The sequence below is a fragment of the Symphodus melops genome, assembly GCF_947650265.1.
Source record: "Symphodus melops genome assembly, chromosome: 4".
NCBI lineage: Eukaryota > Metazoa > Chordata > Actinopteri > Labriformes > Labridae > Symphodus > Symphodus melops.
The window spans coordinates 25,496,750-25,517,819 of record NC_136694.1 but is presented as its reverse complement, the minus strand read 5'-3'; the positions used below and the strand labels follow the sequence as shown (position 1 = coordinate 25,517,819).

General features: G+C 42.9%; 2 protein-coding genes across 3 annotated transcripts; both read right to left on the bottom strand.

The window, feature by feature from the left end:
- On the bottom strand, window positions 1-7,988 carry LOC306822098 (potassium voltage-gated channel subfamily A member 2). Of its 2 annotated transcripts, XM_079340832.1 has the most exons (3): window positions 7,891-7,988; window positions 6,804-7,266; window positions 1-5,919 (listed from the first exon to the last, which is right to left on the bottom strand). In XM_079340832.1, exon 3 carries the CDS (start codon window positions 5,780-5,782, stop codon window positions 4,286-4,288), a length of 1,497 nt encoding a protein of 498 aa, XP_079196958.1. In that variant the 5' UTR covers window positions 5,783-5,919; window positions 6,804-7,266; window positions 7,891-7,988; the 3' UTR covers window positions 1-4,285. The 2 variants fall into 2 exon arrangements, with proteins under 2 accessions (XP_079196958.1, XP_079196959.1); XM_079340833.1 differs by lacking the exons at window positions 6,804-7,266; window positions 7,891-7,988 and adding an exon at window positions 6,697-6,795.
- Window positions 7,989-17,598: 9,610 nt separating this feature from the next.
- kcna3a (potassium voltage-gated channel, shaker-related subfamily, member 3a) lies at window positions 17,599-20,515 on the bottom strand. Its single transcript, XM_079342345.1, has one exon. It carries the CDS (start codon window positions 19,862-19,864, stop codon window positions 18,314-18,316), a length of 1,551 nt encoding a protein of 516 aa, XP_079198471.1. The 5' UTR covers window positions 19,865-20,515; the 3' UTR covers window positions 17,599-18,313.
- Between the last annotated feature and the right edge of the window lie 555 nt (window positions 20,516-21,070).

The window sequence follows — 21,070 nt, the reverse complement described above, 5'->3', positions numbered from 1 at the left end:
CAGTTTCAGTTGAATTATTATTGGCTTCATTATTGATATTACTTCGTCAGGGTTATGATCATTTGGAAGGATAATATGCATGTTTAACTTCACATGTTTTTCTTGTCCATAGATTGTCCTTTTTGTCTTGTAAAGTGCAGATAATACTACATTTTTAAATCCAGACTTCACATACAGTATATAGTACATGGTTTTTGCTCCGTCATCCATTGGTTTGTATTTACATTATTCTCTCACATTTCATTTCATAGAAAGAAAACCCAGAGTCCACTGTACCAACGATGATGGATGATTTCAGGCCTCTATGAAAACACAGGGAAGTGAGTGACTCTACATGTGGTGTCAGTGAATGCCACACAATCAGGCTCTGGGGTCAAACGGAAAAAGAAAACCTTCTCAAACACACATGCATACAGATTGCATATTGATCATCTCGATTCCCGTATGTGTGTTTAATGTAGGAGCCTGGTTTCAAAGAGCTGACGCCACAGTTTAAACCAACCCAAAGCTCAGACGGCTCATATTCACATTCAGCTCGCGCACGGCTGCAGAACATTGCAAAGTCTGCTTAAAGGTCAGTCTTCAAATGCATCGCCAGCTCTCTTTAAGTGCCCAAGCAAAACAAAAACAAAAATGGAAAAAAATCATAATTCAAACCTTCTTGACAACCAGCAAATAATCATTCTCTGCATAGATTTCTCAGTGAATTCACTGTTTGGGCTTCTTTCCCAGGGAGTGGATTTGCTGGTGGGTCCCCTCAGCAGGTGAGAGATGATTTTTATGTTATAAAACAACGCCACATTATCAGAATTTCTTTTACAGATTAAATCTGCAGCTTTACAGTTGAAGATGATTCCACTCGTCTTTGTGCTTTAAGCAGAAGTAACCGTCACATGATGAATTCATGAGTTGCTACAGTGAATTTGGCTGAAGTACAGTAACGTGCCTGATCTCGATCATAACAGATAAACGTTGCATGAATCTGCAACGTTCATCGTAAATATCCGTCCAAAAAGAATGTAATGAAGACAGAAAGGTACAATGCATCTGCATGCATAGACAAATATTTTTGGTCAGACTGTGAGTGTGTGATTTCTTCACATATACAGATATGCAAATGGCCGTTGCATAAATGCAGCTGTACAAGCAGGCTAAGACACTGACATTCAGTGGTTCTCCTTTCTCTCATACAAACACACACACGAACGCTCTCCCTCATGCACACAGTTTCGCATCAACACACCCACGTCAATATTCGACTGATGATCAATAGGAGCTTGGTTGGACTGCGAAGGTCCGGTAAGGTTCATTCTTTATTTTTTAACAACAATCATCCGCCTTCTCCACACAGGCTCCTCCACTAAAGGATTATGAGAATATTGCTAAATAAATATCTAAATCTGGTCCTGCATCGAGTTACAGACCATTTAAACATCTTAATCCACCTTAATGTTTCTCGAGGGAGAGCAACACATTTAACTTCTCCAGTTTACCTACTAAAGTTCTCTTCTAAAAATCCTTAAAAGGTACATGAAAGCGGACAGATCTGGACGGAGAGACGACTTCAGAAGCCTCACGTCAGGCAGTGTGACGAGGCATCCTGAGCACATATTGGCAGCGATGGCGTAAAGACATTTTGCTCCTGCAGGCCGAAGACTGTAGTGAGCAGAACGAGACCCTAAGATAACGATATACATCCTGACATGACAGAAATCATTTAGACAGTTCCTGCTACTGACTTCCTCCTCCTAACCCATCACCTCTTTATTCAGACATCTACGAAGAGATGCAGAAAGGCAAAATACTCCCGAGTGAAAATCAGAGGACCCCAATAGGTTAGCCAATATCTGCTACACTGCTGCTAATTATCTCTTTCTATATTGACATTACTGCCTATGGCGGTAACCTTGGCAGTGTTGAGCGAACAGTGGAAAGTCTCAGCTGTCCAATCCTAGAATCTCAACGTAATTAAACTTTAAAACAGATTGCGCTTTCTCCAACCAGACTCCATTTGAATTATGACCAATTATACAGCTTTCCAACACTATACTCTTAAAAGGGACGAAACAGGTTTGAACAACATCCTGCCTTTCTGAAAATACTTCACAGCAGGCAGTTTTGGACTAATAGGAGAACACTATGTGCTTTTTTAATCCAGGATGTGTTAAGGTGCACAAAAAGAGTTGACGCTTGAAAATAATGTATTTTGAAGAGTTATAGACTGACCAATACAATGTTTTCCTTTGTGACACATGGATAGTCTCAGATACAGAGTTACCCTCCAATACTAGAACAATACAAAAATGTGCGCACTAACCTTTTGGTAGATTTAACTTATAATATATATATTGGTCTGAAACCATTTATTATCTCAATCGTTAATTGATAATTCTGTCTAATCCATGCATTGCTGGCCTAATACCAAAAGCCACATTTTTGTCTGTGCCGATACCACAGTGGTATCGATATTGATATTGAACAACTTTGGAAAGGGCGAGTAAGAGTGTGTCGTTGGCACTCTGAACAACGTTTTAAACAGGAGAACATAGAGACAGTGCTCAGAACTTAAATTAGGCCTTTCAAAATAAATCAATGGCAATGATCTGCATTTTTTTAAAGGCTTGCTTTCACTTAAATATAGCTTTTTTTAAGGTTTATTAATTATTTGATAAAAGTGTATCGGATAGGTGTACTGTCTGTATACATGTATCTGAAATATATATATAAGAAATACATACCTATTGTAATCATTTGTAGGCTCAGAGGCTTCTTTAAGCTTAAATTCATGCTTCTATGAATGTTTTTGAGTCATGCAACACTATGCAAGTAGCGTAAACCCAGATAAAAGGCAGTTAAGGGGGAAGCATTATTTCACAAGGGTCTTTGAAAGTTGCTATTTTTGACTATGAGGACGTGATTATGTGACAATCCTGTTCGAAAAAAAGCTAGTGCTGCGAGTCTGTCCCATCTGCAGCTGGGGTAAGGTCCAAAACTAGAGTGAGTCACAGCTCAGCGGCGATACGACGACAGCAACCTGGCAAAACTCCTAACGGCAGATGATTTCTACATGGAATGTTAATATTGATTTTTTTCCTTAAGACATAGTCTAACATACAGCTTTAGGCTCTTGTAACAGCTACCTGCAGGCATCCTTTTTAGAAGAAGTGAGAATTCGTGTAGAAGGCAGTGTACAGACAAATATACAGTGGTGTGATGAAGCAAGTGGCAGTCGAGAAACGAGTGGAAATTCTCATTCAGATTAAAAACGTCATGCACTTATCTACAGACTACTACTAACAGCACCTAGCTACTGGCTATCAGTTAAATCACAGTTAACCTACTTATCTATATGAGTAAGTACTCCGTGAGTGTGAAAAAGTGTGATAAACAAATCAAACAAGACATTCAAGTTGTCCTCAAAGCTCTGCAGTAAGACCAGTTTTGGGTGAATGAATGGGGGAAGCTTGCATTGCAAATACATACAGTACATGTAAGACCAAAGCAGTGAAAAAAGTCAAGGCCATTCTCAGTCATTCATCAGATACTGATGCCTGCTGGGAGAAAAAAAGGCGTCGAACCATAAGCTTGTATCGCCGATGGCTGTCATTCATCCTTGAAATAACGTGGTGTACTTCACCACCAACCTTGTCACAAGTCACCCGCAGGCCGGGTCAGCACAGGAGTGGGCTTCGCTTTATCCTCGCCCGGACTCTTATTTCTAAACCTTGTAGCATAAGACAGTTTTAATTTCATTGGCTCCAGGAAGCAGCAAATGTAGCGCGGTACGACTCTTCAGAAAGCGCATGGTAGAGAATGAGGCATTGTGGGACAACAGGGATAAAGCAGGGTCTATGTTGTGTTGCTTTTTTATATTTTTAAATGCAATACTTTTTTTTTTCTTGCATTGTTTCTTCCTTTTTTCTTTTCTTTTTGTGTACTACTGTTTGCTACTGTTGTGAGCAGGCAATTTTTAGCATATTTTTTGTTAAATAACAGCCACATAGACGGAGCCAACTCCATGCAGAAATGTAAAATTTAAAATTTCACTCTGTTGGACAGTTATAAGGAGCTTTAGGGATGTGGTGAGGATGAGAGCAGAGTGAGCGGATGGTCTTTTGCTATATTTTTTCACTATAGGGGTCTTTAGTCAACATCATCATCGTCCTGAATTCTATTGCCTTGGTTTTTTCCAGCACGTGTGTGGTGGGACGCTGCACACCTGTCCTATCCAGTTGCTCAGCTCCACATGTCCCGCAGTGACATGGAGGGAAGAAGCAGATGGCAGCTACACGTCTGTGAGCATTTTAGTGATGTTTACATAGTTTGTGTTGGCCAGCGTGCAGTTGGCCGTCTTAAGGTTCTCCTCCTGAAAGTCCTCATTGCTGTTGTTGACAGCCTCCTGAATTTCCATATAGTCCGATTTACTAATGGTGGAGCCGCTCCGGCTCTTCTTCAGCTCCTCGGCTGAGTCAGTTTTTGCGACGTTAACCTGCAGGTACTGCGCCTGCTCCTCGCCTTCCGTCTCACGGTGGTAGAAGTAGTTGAAGTTGGACACTATGACAGGCACAGGCAGGGCGATGGTTAGCACACCTGCGATGGCACAGAGGGATCCAACGATCTTGCCGCCAATCGTAGTAGGGACCATGTCACCATAGCCAACTGTTGTCATGGACACCACAGCCCACCAAAACGCATCTGGGATGCTTTCGAACTGTGACTCTGGCTCGTCTGCTTCTGCAAAGTAGACTGCGCTTGAGAAGAGGATGACTCCGATGAACAGGAAAAAAATAAGCAGGCCCAACTCTCTCATACTGGCTTTCAGGGTCTGCCCAAGAATCTGAAGACCCTTAGAGTGACGAGAGAGCTTAAAAATTCTGAAGACTCGTACCAAACGGATGACCCTGAGAATGGCTAAAGACATGGCTTGCTGACCCGCTTGACCATCCTCTGGTTGGTCTGCGAGCTCTGTGCCAAGAGTGATGAAGTACGGGATGATAGCAACGACATCAATAATGTTCATTATGTTTCCAAAAAAGCCTGCTTTGCTCGGGCAGGCGAAGAAGCGCACCAGAAACTCAAAGGAGAACCATATAATGCAGAGAGTCTCCAGGATGAAGAAAGGATCAGTAAAGTAGGTATTTGTGTAAGTGATGATTGTGGTGTTGGTCTCAGGATAATAGACCTTTGTGTGAGACTTGTGCATGTCATCTTCGTCGTTGCGAAAAATGGGTAGGGTCTCCAGGCAGAAACTGACAATAGATATGAGGATGACCATGACAGAGATTATGGCGATAATCCTAGCAGGACCTGAGCTCTCTGGGTACTCGAACAGCAGCCACACCTGTCTCTGAAACTCATTATCAGGGAGAGGACGCTCCTCCTCCTTGATGAAACCCTCGTCTTCTCTGAAAATCTCAATGGCCTCATCACCCAGCTCATAGAAACGGATCTCCTCTGAGAAAATATCAAGGGTGACATTAACCGGCCTTCTTAGTCGGCCCCCTGATTGGTAATAATACAATATGGCGTCAAAGCTGGGTCTGTTCCTGTCGAAAAAGTACTCGTTCCTCAGCGGGTCAAAGTAGCGCATCCTCTTTTTGGGGTCCCCCAGCAAAGTCTCTGGAAATTGGGAGAGAGTTTTGAGTTGAGTCTCAAAGCGCAGCCCTGAGATGTTGATGACCACCCTCTCACAGCACTCATGGTCGGCCTCCGGGTCGTAGTCCTGCGGATGGCCCGGGTGAGCCGCCGCCTCGTCAGAGGGGTCGCCTGTGGCAACAGTCATTCTGCAGGGGGAGGGGGCCTGCACTTTTCAGGGAATCTGGGACCTGCAGCCTGGAGAACTGCAGGCAGGGGCCAGGAGAGGGAGGGGGCTCAACAGCGTAAAGACCTGACGGCCACAGGATGTCACCTAGGATCTGACTGCATGTAGGACAGACAGAGCAAAGACAAGACAAGAAGGTCAGGTACTGGAGACATGATTCAGCACTTCATACTTCATTCATCAGATTTCTGGGATTTGCTTTGGCTTGAAGAGAAAAGAACTGAAAATAGATGAAGGTGAAGTCACAGCTTGACACAATGTCATAAGACTTGATGAGAGCAATTTAAAGTTCAATGTCGTGAGAAAGCAGCCGATACAGAAATGAATCAGCTCATGAAAACTTGAGGCTGACAGTGACACTCCTACTTCTGTATTAATATGCAAATAAACTATCCGCCTTGCATATAAATGGCTTCAATGCAGGTAAACTCGGGGGCTGACTGACACATAAAAACGTACAGAAGCTCATAAATTAGAGCAGTGATCCGCTGCAATGGAAGTATCCACTGACATGAATAGGACTACCTTTTGCAGTAAAGCCAGGCATGAATATAGCAATGCAGTAGGCACCGAAATACGTACAGACAACATCCTGTCTATAGACTGTCACTGAAATCTACTGCAGTCTAAACACAAGTGAGAGCAGGTTTCAATATTTACAGAACACACCAGACTTAGCTTACAGTTTTGCTGGAGCATTTTAGTCTTGAAATGGTGCCTGGCTTTGAAATATTCAAAAATATCTATAAATAATTGATCCCTAGAAGGAAATAGGCTCCAGGAGAAAAACAGTTTCTGTTCTCTGCATTACACAATGAAACCCTTACAGTAGACAAAGGCAACACGTTAATAACGACATGCTTTTTTTTTTTTACCTTTATCTTCGTTCCATGATGAAGTGTAAACACTCTATGCCACATATATGATAATAGTCACAGATGGGAGGTGAACGTGCGCTGCTTTATCTAGATGTCATACATACCTGCAGACATCTTCTTCATATCTGCTGCGAGTTGAAACTCCTGCTGGACACACTGGTGAACAACCAGCTGCGGCAATACGTTCCCCAGACTTCAGAGCGGGTAGAAGAAGAAGAAGAAAACAACTTCCAATTTAGGGCGGCAGATGATATTCACCTCATGTTGTCTGCAGCATCCTCGCTGTTTTACACCGGGTACAGTATGTGCGGGTGTGTCCTCGCTTTCCCCTCCCTGACTCCCTTTCCTTTCCTCCGGGTAGGCTGCCGTGGGATGGCGATTGGCAACAAAAAAAGAAGGGAGGGAGGAGGCAACCAATATTAAGGAGGTTGTTGGTGCTTCCCCTTATTAACCAAAAGGTGCTGGGATCAGCAGAACGAAGCTGCCGGTGAAGCTGTGTGACGAGCTGTGGCTGCAGACAGCCGCAAAAGGTAAACAGTCCCGATAAGGTGCTCAGAGAGGAAACATCTGCAGAGGGAGGGGGCGACAAGCCAAGGCGTGGAGGAGGAAAGCAGCTTAATGTGATTACCAAGATTTAATAATTAGACGCCTTCTTGCATCAATAATCATTTCTGTGTGGGAATAAATCTGTCCATGCGTCATCACAGCCAGTGCACATTTTTAGCCCTTATTGAGACATGCAAAACAAACACCTCGTCAGGACCAGATTCTACAACCTGTGCTGCAGGCAGGCAGGCGGAGAGTCAAGTGCGTCTCTCCTCGAGACAATTCTGTGAGAGTCCTAATAGCCTCCTACACGAGGAGCGGGAGCTGCATCTGCAGACATTGACGAGTAACGACATGCGTGAAAGAATCGCCCTCCGTAGGGGGCTATAAGATTGTGCAATTACATTGAGCCGGAGCTCCACACACCCACATAAAGATAACAAATATAAAACGGCCTTGATTGGTGCCGCAGCAGAGGTGAGAAAATCACATTATTTTAAAAAAACGTGACGTTAGGAAGAAATTTCCATTTCAGTCAAACCTGCATTCATGCATTGCATTGCATACTAAGTGCTGCTGATGGAGAATGAAAGGTCGAGAATGCCTTTTTTTCCATTGGCACTGTTGCCTGTTACCACTCCTTACCTTATCTGCAGTGTGGGCAATTTAAAGGGGAACACATCTCCAGCTTTTCTTCAGCTCCTCTACTACAAAGCAAAAAACATGCCATCACTGCATCCTATAGCTTGTTTCACCATGCAGGACTAACTCAAATCCTCTTTATTAATAAAACAACTGCTGCTCAAATTACTTACAAACAAACACAAGCAAAGAAAGAAGAAATACAGTGACAGCTGATATCTCGCAAGAAATGTAATGACAGCATTAGTAACATGTTAAAAACGAAAGGGACAAATTAATTCAGAAAAATGCAGTACAAACTATAACAACAATCTGACTTTAAAGACTTTTTTGCATGTTCTAACAATATCTACGAGAAATGCATGCATCTCTCTTTAAGTGTCTTTCCTTTGCTTTGCAAAAAGCAGCTGTTGCCCTCATGAAGTCATTCTCTATCTTGTAATCCTTAAAACAGCAGTTATATTTGTACTCTTTCCTGCCAACAAGCTTCATTAATAATAGAGTGGAGGGTGACTAAAATAGAGCAAAACCTCCATCATTGTGCCTGGCTGTATTCAGAACAAAGAACAAACTGATCAATAGAAAAATCCCGTTCCTGCTATAAATTCTGGAGTCAGGAGTGAAAGCCGTGTGGACAGGAGTGACCTCCAGTGAAGCCAAAGGTCAGCGGGAATCCCTCAGTTGGAAAGAGAATAGAGGGAAAGAGAGGGGGTTTGAGGTGGGGGGATGTCAGCAGGGTGATTTGTGTGAGATTCAGCTTTGCCAAGGTTACTCCTGGTAGACTCAAGTCCATCAAGACTCCTGGCCTCGTCCCGTCTGTCTGCCTGCCTGCCTGCTGCCACACACACACACACATACACACAGACACCTCTCACTATCTCTTAATGGCTTTCCCAGGTTCCCCATGACAGCACAGCCATTATTTATGAGCCGGGGGCCAGTTACAAAGACTGTTAATGCAGCCTCTAAAGCTCAGTTCACTTTGCATTAGCCGGCTGCCTTTAATTAAAAGCGAAGTGTCCCTGCTCTCTGGATGATGCGTGTGTTTCAATCATATGATGGCGTGAAATTGGAGGGTTGTGTAAGCTGGCACATAAGGGTGTCAACAGTGAGCTCGTGTCCAGGAGGTATTGATTTTAGCCTTTTAAATCGGATGTTTATTGGCACAGGAACACGAAGAGTTAATGAACTTGAGGGCTGAGAAGCTGAAGGGTCATTATCACTCAGCCTCAAGATGAATGACAGATCTTTCAGCGCTCTGCTGTTTTTGTTCTCTTCATCTTATAGGATAACACAGCCCATTGTCTTCTCATCATACGCCACGAGTGGAACCAAAAATATCTTATCTCTCAAATAGTGTCCCACCTGATCTAAAGCAGAAACAGCTCCTTTCAACCAACACAGTAAATGTCCTCTTTACAGTTTAAGGGCAGTCAGACTTTACTGAGTCAATCAAGAGAAAAAAAAAGTGTGAAGAGTGTTGATAAGACACTTAATTCAAGTAGAGAAACAGTTTTTTAGGATAAACTTGTTTTCTTTTCTTTTTTTAGAAAAATAAACCTCTCCAAACGTCTCCAATGTTGCAATCAATCATGTAGCTTGATTAAGAGAAACACTGTTGAAATAAAGTTATTGGTACATTAAAGATTCTTGATACAGAAAAAGGATTTTGGATGTTGAAAGTGCTGTTGTTGCCTTTGTGGTCTGAGTATTATCCCCTAGATTCTCAGCGGCTTTGGCAAGGGAGGAAACAGGCAGTAAAAAGAGCAAAGAGGGCATAACACATAACAGTAACTTAACCAGTGATCTAATCAGCAGTCATCTGGTGAGTACATCACATTTTTCATCTCTAAAGATGTGTTCTTGGGCGTTTATGTCTTTTACTTGGACAGGAAATCAGAGCGAAAGAGAGAGAGAGGGGGGGGGGGGATGACGTGCAGGAAAGGAGCCGTAGATCAGACTTGAACCCGGGCCGCTCGCTCAATGAACTGTAGCCTCCGTACATGCAGTGCAACCTAACTGCAAGGTCAGCAGCACCTCACATTTATTTATTCTCTATAAAAAACTCCTGCTTGTTATTTGACCTATCAAAGCATTAATGTTGCAGTGTTGGCACGCTATTATGTTGCTGATGCGCCTATAGACATCCGGCTGATAGACGCCACCTACTAAATAGGGCAAGCATTGGCTGTGGAAACGCAAACAGAATCAGGCTTTAGCCAACCAGAACAGACCAAACTGTACTGATCCATACCGGACCGAAACTGAGCTTCTTCTTTTTTTCAGATCTGATCCCCTCGCTCCAAGGTGACTCACATGTAAATATGTTTATCAATGGAAAGTGTCCGTGCTGTTTAGCCTCCACCCCAGAGAGCTGTCCTCTTTTTTTATTGACACTGGATGTCTGCTGTGCCTCCCTGCTTCTTGGCACTGCAATGCAGCAGCCACAAGTTTCAGGCATACACGTACAAACACGCACACACACACACACACACACACATACGCACACACATACGCACACACACACACACACACACACACACACACACACGCACACTGGACATATAGACACATACAATGAAATAAGGCTTGCAACATGAAACAATTTGAGGACCCTACGTTCCCTGTAATCAGCCAGATATTACTAGAATACATAATGATGGAATTATCAGAAATCTGCATATCCTTTGAAACAATGGCATCCTATTTATTCTGATGATTGTTTTCATTTTCTTCTCTGTTTCTTTTAGGGGTTGGAGGGGTTACTAGAAATCCCACAATCTTGCCCCTAAACATTGATTTCCGAAGCATTTCCTCTGAAACTTAGTTTGTTTTACCCTCAGAGAGATGAGTCATTTCAGAATCACTGCTCTGGAGGTAAAAAAAAGAAAGAAAAAGGAAGTGCCCTGCAAAAAGAAGCCGGGTTATACAGACAACTACAGAGACCAGGCTCTGAATGGAGGTAGAGAATTAAAAGAGAGGCTAGGTACACAAACATATGGCAATGAAGCTCCCTTTTTCCTTCTCCATGTTCCCTGGAGCTGACAGTATCTCTGAGGAGAGAAAATCAGGGATGGAGATAAAGGGAGGAGAGAGCATTGTGCAGAGAGAAGGAGGTGAAGGGAGGGAGTCGTGCTCATCAGATTGAGACCCGGCAGGATGAAGCCAGACGCTGAAAAAGAGCCAGACGCCAGGGGAGATGCAAGGACATTGGCCACTCCATATTGCGGTACAATGCCAAGCTGCAGCTCTCACGGCCAGAAATCTTCACAGGAATCCTCACACACCCACTGCAAGAGCTAATTATCTGACTGCTACCTTTAGACTTTTTTTTCCCAATAATAACAGTCTGTGTGCTGCACTGACATATAGCACTGTGCTGGGGGTCGAAAGTGATAGCAGGCAACATTTGCCCGAAACAGAAACACGTGCACATCTTACTATAGAGCTCCTGCATTCATAATACATGCACACAGCTGCAAAAAGAGCACTAAACAACAAAGAACCGTGGCTTCATTCAATTCAGTCATCTCTCCTGTAACTGAGGTGAAGGATGTGAGTCAGTCAGGGAGTGAGTCAGTCCACTGGTGCAGGGAAACCCTCTTCTGCTGCAGTCTACAATAGGTGTGCAGGAGTGACTGAAATTCTAGTCAAGGTAAGTGCAGGCTCAAGAAACTCTGGTTCGTGTTACACCAAGGTCAAAGTAGAAATGAGATACCTTTTGTGTGAAAGAGAGAGCAAAAACTGAACTCTTTGTGCGACTGCATCATCAAGGTTTTTTATATGCAAGGCAACGCTCTGTAAAGGAAGGAAGATAAGTTTTGCATTACATGCAGCAGCGACTTATTGCAGCACATCACTCCGCCCATGAATATTTAAGCAAAACCTAGTTTTGTTCCCTTTTTTTTTTTTTTTTTTAAACCACAGGGTTTAAGAAGACATGCTGCAGTTTTTGTTTGCTGCAGCACAGATATACTTTATGGGACTTGTGGGATTTACGGCAACAGCTTCTGTGTCACTGTGATGATGCAACCCTCGGCCTGTGATTCAAGGAGCAAAAAATAATTGCCTCAACCTGGTGTGGCTGTTGGTTCTGCATTCAACACTGCTGCTCTCTCACTCACGAGACACCTGAGGGGTGAGTCAGGGCTGCAAGAATTCCAAGATTATGTGACTTGGGAGCAAAACTTTCTTCACATCTGTCTTTTCCTTCTGATGTCATTGTTGTTTGCCAAAATGTAAATCAGTAGACTTATCAGAAAATACATTGTCCATAGTCAGCATAGTCACTGTAGTTGGGTGAATCTTCTGCTCAGCCTCATTTGGTTGCCACGGAGACCATCTCCAGGGGCAGCAGTGGGAGGAGGCTGGGCAGTGACATCACGCCTACTGATGCCGCTGGGATATTTCAGGTAAAGTTACAGCATGATGACAAAGCACTTTTGGTTTTCCTGCAGTCGGCTGCATTACTCCATAATGAACTGGAGGTGTTGAATGTGTGAGTTATTATTTTCCTGTTTTCAAAGCTCCACACCTGGGAACACGTGCTGTCTAACATATGGTCCAGTCGTCTATAGAGACTGGTTTCACTTCACGCTTTAGTACATCTTTCTTTCGGGGTGGAGGGATGTATGCTTTCTCCGACATGCTTTCTGGCTTTCATTTGTCTCAGAGAAAAGCCCTGAACGCTGGCTCGCACTACAGAAGAGTGAACTTTATGAATAGCCCCCAGAGTGCCATTACATGTTCTCCAAAGAGCAGATGGATGAATGGCATCCTGATAAATAATGGCTGAACGTCTCTGGGTTTCTATTTCTGGCAGGGATGATTAACAGTTTTAGGGCAAATACTGTACCACATAAAAATATCATCAGAGCAGGAAGGAAAATGTGCAGAACTGTGAATAATTTCACCGTCCCTCTTCGCTTCAGTGATGACGGGAGCTTTGGTAAAGTTCAAGGAAGACACACAGCGCCTCTCCTGTTGGCATGCTGGGTATAATCAGAAGAGGCATGCTGCTGCGAGGCATTAAATCCTTTCATGTGGTGAATGTTGGCATGATGAGGACAGGGAGGAGACTAGAGGAGAGGGGAAGCCCGGGGTCTCCCTCTATCGCCCCTCCACCCGACCCCCACCCAGAATAAGCAGGATCTTGTCCTGCATACTTAGAACTGCCTGGAGCAGCAGCGGGCATTTGTGGATCAATCATGTGAGCGCCAATAGGAGTGGGTTTGCTTCGAGTGTGTGCATGTTCTGTCAAGAACTCTTACCCTGCAGTGGAGAGCACTCAGGTGTCCCAGCTGTGACTGTGTTACAGCTGAAGCCCTCAAGCATACTGACACACTCACGAAAACATGCACAGAGGTACAAAGAAACAATTAGAAGCATTTCAAACAAGTACACATACTGTACACGTTAAAGTCCTCTTCACATCCTGCTTAAAGGTGTTTCAAAATAGTGGTAATGGGCGTTGAATCTTTTTGTTTGCATTCATGCCGACGACGGTACATAACTAGGGTAAGGCAAGATTTTCAATCTATTAGACACTAAATCAATAATTCATCAATTCACTGCCCAAATTATCGTTCAAATACTACAACTTAACTTCAGCGTAACTTACTTTGAAGAATAGAATGGAAAGTTCTGCTTCCACTAGAGGCGAAACAGTAATCCTTCAAGTAATCCTTTGACATTCTGAAGTTGGGTTTTTTACAAGCTCGAGGCATTTTGTGAGCGTCTCAGCCATGACTGCATCAACGTGGCTGTGATTGTTTTCCGGTGGGTATATGTATTTCAGAGTAAGACACAATGTGCTCAGTCTGTATGTCATCTTAACACAAAAACAAGAAATGTTCAAGAGTGGCTGAAATCACAACATTCACGGTTCATAAAGTGACGATAGCAGACGTGAGCCAAAACGATGCCTGCAGACACTGCAGAGCTCAATGACGTGATTTTGGATCTGGCATCGAGGTTTGTTAAGTCTCCATCCAATCTGCATTACATCACCGGACTTCCTTGCTACACCTGTTCAAGCCACTCAAGCCTTCCTTCAGGCCCAATCACTCCCTCCTCCCACCAAACCAAGCCTCACCTGCTACAAAGTCAACCTTAGTGTGAGTGGAAAATGTATTCTTCTTTGGTTGATAGTACTAAATGCATTACTTCCAGACTATGACATTGTTACATTACATATTTACTTTGTTAGATTCCCTTTATACTTAACTTGTTTACTTAGAGAGTGCCTGTGGCTGCATTCATCTAATTTAGAAGCGACCTTGGCATTAATCTGAATGTGTGTCATTATTTATTAAAATCTGCAATATTTCCTTTTCTTGTTGTTTGTAAACCAATAAAATCCTCCACACATCTCAAACAGAATCCGTTGTTACATCTGAGCTTTTTCAGAGAGACGTAGAAGGGCAGTATTATTTTTCCTTCTATCATCGTTGTTGTTGTCTCCTCTTCAGGAAATGATGTGTTTCATAGCTCAGTGTCGCTCCACCAGCTGCTAACCCACGTCTGTCTGCACATTTATTCTGAATATCAAAGAGATCAGAAAAATAAATTAGAGTAGAAAGATGCAAAAACCTCTCACAGCTGAGAGATAAATAAACACAAGTATTTATTACATACTGTAAAGAGAGACATTTGAGCCATCTTTAAGATACTGTACCTATGTTGAATGTTCCTGTAGGTGATACCCAACAGCAATGTATGAAACAAATGGACAACAACACATAACACCTTGGTGTAATAACGTAAAAACATATGTTTTATGACTATTTATAAATCATGACTGTTTTTAATCTCATGTAAAAGGCTTCTTTCAGCCCTCATAAGATAAATAAATCACTGCTAAATGCTCATCTGTCAGTTTTAAAAGCCTTAAAGCAGCACTCATCTACACACGGGTCCACAGTATCCCAGCCTATTAGGTCTAATAAGTTTCTCTTTAATGGGAGTCTTACCTCTCCATAACCCACAGCAGCACTACAGGCTGAACTGCATGTATCCCTCGCTGAGTGTTGGAGGAGATGATTTACAACACAGAGCAACTTGTGGATACATTTTCATTTCCCCGAGTTAAAAATACATCTGAGGAGGACTTCAATTCCAGTCGTGGGGAGAGAGGAAACAAAACCACTCAGCAGTTCTGAGGCAGAGCACCTGGAGCTGAGGGACACGTGGTTTCTGGAGGTCATCTTTGTTCATTGAGCAGAGTCACCACAGTGGATGAAGGATTAATTGTTCAAGGCTAAATCGCTACTCTTTAAAATTAACCTGCGTACGCGGCCATATAATGTTAGTTTAAGTGCCTTTAGAGGCTGTGTTTACCTTCCTTAAATGTACGTTAGAGCTGGAGTGTGTAAAACTAAGTGTATACAAACATCAGACGTGGACCTCATTGCTACTTCATTTGTGAGAAGTTTGACATTTAAATTATTGGATTCAATCTCAAACTTTCCAGAAAAAGATTTAAACAAAACAAATTCTAAAGCTAAACACATCTAAACTATTTTCAAAGCTTATTTAAAGTTCCCGCAGGAAAACGAGTGGAGGACTCCATATCAGGAAAATAGAACACTGGATAATTATGGGAGCCGTTCTGACAACACTCTGACATTTGTTTGGAGAATGCACAAATTATAGGTCCATGCCTTGTGTTAAAATGTCCTTTTAAAACATTACATGAGTTTATATGCTACAAAATAGGATTACAGTTCGTGAAATCCTGCAAAGTCAACCAAATTAGTTGTAAGTACGAAGAGTTTTTTGATACACAGGCTCACAAATTTAAATCTTTTTTTTTCTTCTGGGAAATGTACAATTGATAGAAAAAAATATATAATCACAATATTTGCTAAAACAAATATTTCTAACCAAAAATGTATTTTAGCTTTGTAATTGACTTTGATAAATCTCTTACCTATACATACATATGGATTATGTAACAAAGCACATTTGACAAAGATGATCATAATGTTGTTCTTCAGCCTACAGAGGAAAATCTAAGTGTATTTATTATTATGTTTTAAATGTTACAAGACCTATTACTGACAAATATTGAAAAATATTGTCAGTAATAAATATGAATGAAATAATGTATTTTTCCTTGTGAATATTTTTGAAAAATATTTGTCCCAAAAATATTCAAAGGCAAAAATACAGTATTTCATTCATACAGCATGCCATAGTGTGGTATGGTTAACTCATTGAGAATATTTGGATCCAGCTACAGCTCTATGATACACACATTGATATATTTAGTACTTAAGTAGTATGGAGACAGTTGGCAGAAAACTGGAGTAAATTAAGATCTGTGTGCGAGCAGAATGGTCATTAATGTGCAGCTCCTTCTGAGCTGTAAGAACTCGATTGATCCACTAGAGAGCAGTACTGAGCTATTTTCAGAATGATGATGCCTCTTTGTAAGTACAAAAACAGTCCAACAGGAATTCACACAACTACTCATCCAATTCAGCTGCAATACAACATCAAATTATCTGTTTAAATATCGGAGAGCTGTTCAAAGAATGGGTGCAGATCAGTTCTCTTAAAGAGTTCATGGAAGAACAAATTGAAGTTGAGATCTATCAAACGATTCATGCAGTTGATAGAAATGTAGGAAGTTATACTTTCAATTAATTTCACTGAGGACCACAGTATCATTGGGCCATGTTTTCTTTTGTTGCTTCGCTTTGCTTTATCGTACGAATTATAGTTGTTTGATTTTTCTTTTGAAAGGAGGACATTATATTGTTGGCTTTGGAATGCCTTTTCTGTACTACTTATTTAAATTCTAAAGCAAATAATTAAAATATTCATTTTATTCTATTTTAAATCAAAGTAAAATGGCTACAGCCCAGTTAATAATGAAAAACATTCTATTATTTCCAAAAGTGGCATTTATGTTGAGTGCCAAAGTGACCCATAAAGAGGAAATGCAGCAGTTTAATTAATTAATCTTTGGACTCATTTGGGTTTGTTTGTGTCACTTGCAGCTTTCAGCCACTTAGGGCGAGCAGCACATGTGCAAAAGGCTGCTGGAGGGGATGAAAGGTGGCTGACGTCACGCCTAGTTGGCATGCCAACTCACAGAATGGAGCTCACGTCTAAAACATAGAGCAGCTGGAGTGCTTTAAAGTGAAACAAAGGACAAGCTGCACTTATACAATAAGCTTTTCAGGAGTATTTTTACATGTCTTGCAACACTTCACCAGAAGCCGCAGGCAGCTAACTTTGTTTAAAGCCCTGCTCTGACATAAATATCATAAATGATTAAACTACATTTTCATAATAGATCACACATGTATAAGCAGCTGACTCTCTGCTCCAAGGACAAAGAAATGATGGTGTGAACCACAGTTGGAAAGTGAAATAGCAACCCAATGCCATGACAACATCATAGGGGGGGGTTACCCGGGAAACCACCGTCGTCATGGAGACTGCATCACAAGGCGTCGTTCAGCAAGCGCGATAAAGGAGGCTGGACGTTGTGAACGTCGTGCCTCCTTTACTGCACGCTGTTTTCCTTCTGACGTCACGACCAAGTGACTTCACACACACACACACACACACACACACACACACGCTCACACACCTACACACAAACACACACACACACACACACACAATGATTCACAATTCATACATGTTTCATCACCCCTTCTCGCTTTGCAGGGAAAAGACATGCCAAGTCTGTACCATCTCATTCTGGTTTATTTAATATAGGCTATAGGCAGTAGTGAGTAAAAAATACAATTTTACTAAAAGCTCGATTCCATGATAAGCGTTTCCATCGATACCACGTTTTGATATTACCTGAATAACAATCTGCACAAGACTCAGAGTCCGACATCTGGACAGGTTATGATATTAAATATAACCTTAACAGACGTGTGGGTCATATAAATTACCATAGTTTATTATTCATTACGTTACTGGACATTTAAACTTCTTTTCTCTGCACGAAGCACAAGACATCGTTTTTTTAAGACTGTTGGGTAAATGCAAATATAGACTATATGCTACACGTGTATCCCAACCATAAACATCAACACCTTCCGCATTTACATAAAGATATGTAGGCATCGAGTGGCACTAGGCTATGCACTGCAAAAAAAATGTCGGCTTTAACAAGACAATAACTTTTTAATTTCCTGACAAGACGTTTCCATTGCAAATGTTTTTATAGGTAATATTAATACTTGTGATAAATACTCCAAACACGTCAATCTGCACTGGAAAAAAGTAGAATCAGAATTTGTCATTGGTTAAATTTAACAACAAAGCTTGTTAAAATTGACATTTACGCAGCGCTCACCCACAGATATGGACTGACACGTAATGGTTGGTTAAATATAAAAATAATATTATAGCTACTCTTCATGCTCCATAAATGATCCTGCTGTGTGTGGCTCATTTACACGTCTGTGAAGATCTTTTTGATGTTCACGCAGTTCTGGTTGTTCTCGGTGCTGAAGTTGGGCTGTTTGAACGAGCTGTTGATGCCCTCCTCTATCACCAAGTACTCGGACTTGCTGAGGGACGAGGAGCTGCACGACCTCCTCAGCTCCTCAGTCGGCAGGTGCTCACAGCTGTCCGCGTGCACGTACTGCGGGTGCTCCTCTCCGTCTGTCTCCCTGTGGTAAAAGTAGTTGAAGTTGGACACAATCACTGGCACGGGTAAGGCGATGGTCAGCACGCCAGCTATTGCGCACAGAGACCCCACTACTTTACCCCCAATGGTCACCGGATGCATGTCCCCGTATCCCACAGTAGTCATGGTAACCACTGCCCACCAAAACGCGTCTGGGATGCTGGTGAAGCTGGACGAAGGGTCGTCCGCCTCTGCGAAGTAAACCGCGCTGGAGAAGAGGATAACTCCGATGAAGAGGAAAAATATGAGCAAGCCGAGCTCCCTCATACTCGCTTTGAGTGTCTGACCCAAAATCTGAAGTCCCTTTGAGTGCCGTGACAACTTAAAGATGCGAAAAACCCTCACCAGCCTGATCACTCTCAGGATGGCGAGAGACATGGCCTGCTGCCCGCTGTTGGTCTGCGTCTCGGCCAGCTCGGTCCCCAGAGTGATAAAGTAGGGGATGATGGCCACGATATCAATGATATTCATGATGTTTTTGGAAAAGGTAGTTTTGCTGGGGCAGGCGAAGAACCGAACAAGCAATTCGAAAGAGAACCAGATGATGCACAGAGTCTCGATGACGAAGAAGGGGTCTGTGAATGGGTTTGGCACGTGGGGGGCCGTGCCATTGACCGTGGGTGCCACTGTGGCTTGGTCCCTCTCATCCCTGAACTCGGGAAGAGTCTCAATGCAGAAAATCACAATGGAAATCAAAATAACAAGCACTGAAACGATCGCGATCCCCCGAGCTGGCCCTGAGCTCTCAGGATACTCGAATAAAAGCCAAACCTCCTTTTGGAACTCATGTTTTGGCAGCACCCGCTCTTCTTCTTTTATAAACCCTTCATCGTCGCGGAATTTCTCCATGGCCTCCTCTCCGAGCTGATAGAAACGGATTTCCTCAGAGAAAATATCAATGGGGACGTTAACAGGTCTCCGTATGCGCCCCCCTGACTGGTAATAGTATAGGATGGCATCAAAGCTGGGTCTGTTCCTGTCAAAGAAGTACTCGTTCCTCAGTGGGTCAAAGTAGCGCATCCTTTTCCTCGGGTCCCCCAGCAGCGTTTCTGGAAACTGGTTGAAAGTTTTCAGTTGGGTCTCGAAGCGTAAACCCGAAATGTTGATCACCACGCGCTCGCAGCATCCCTGGCGGCTGCGCTCGTATCGATCTACGGACAGGTGAGGCGCCGAGAGCACGGCGGTGTCCTCCAACATGTTGTCCACCGTCATGACGCCCCTCTCCACCTCATAACCCCGGCTTTCTGTGGTGTTGTTCCCAGTGCTCCTGGCAGGTGAAAGCGTATGGATCACACTGTAGTTCTGGTCATCCATACAGGTGGTTTTGGGTCCAGAGGGGCAGAATGTGCCAAGCCTCTCCTAGCCAAAGCCTACAGCTTTGGAGAGCTGCGGCCGACGCCACTCACATCTCTTCTTACCATCACCTATCTGCGCGTATCCACACACTGAGCCGCTGCACTCCCCTCCACCTTTTTCCTTTTTTTTTTTTTTTACAAACACGTCGACACCCGCCCACGGCGCGCATATGTCTGACATACGTCCAACCAGCCACCCAATCAGAAATAAACATGACACTTAAAACGTGGAGCACACACCTTCAGTAAAGTGTGAGGGGAAAACAAACACTTGATGGAATCATTTCCACACCTGTTTGATTGAACTTTAATAGTTTTCTGTAAGCACACATGCATCCTCTTTATTAAGCACAGAAACGAAGCTCTGCACTGTGCAGCGTTCACGTGACATAAACAACAACATCATGGGAGACCTTCAGGACCAGCATCCTGTGTGGCACAGTGTCTGCAAACAAGTCGATGATTGTGTCTCACACTTTGGACACGAGCACAACAATGCTGTCAGCAGTCTTTCACATCACTTTAACCACAGAAGCTGCAGCTGATGTCATCGTCTTTTTCGGGGGCTGCGCTGTGCATCTCAACAAATTCTCGATCCAAATTCAATGCAAAAAAACCCGGAACGTTACAATTCTTTGTCTTTTAGTACTTTTTGTTAAGCAGGTGTTGCTCTCCATGGTGCTGAAAACAAGCGTGCGCCGGCTTGTACAAATCAGCGCGCGCTCTCTGTCTCCTGCAAATGAGCAGTGTTGAGTTGAGTCCATGTGTGCGCTCGTGCTTTACATTGTTACCACAACACAGAAGCATCGAGATCAGTATCATTTCCATTCGAAAACAAAAAAAATCATTCCCGCCATGCGGACTCGACTGAAAAGAGTTTCTCGGCTGTCAACCTTTGTTAGGGCTGTGATTAATGACGGAAATGCAATATCAGTGTTGTTTGTAATTCACACTGACAGGCTTCATCAAAGGCGTCTGTCATTGTCTGTGCTTTTTAGGAGCACGTGCGCCCGGTTAATGAGTTCAAATGAGATTCAAGGCTTATAGAAAATCTGCCTTTCATTATTCGATTGTGGGAGTCTTTAGCAAAAAATAAATAAATAAAATAAAATAATAATAATCCCAACATGTCAGATCCAAAGGGAAGAGCTCAGCCTCTCTTTTA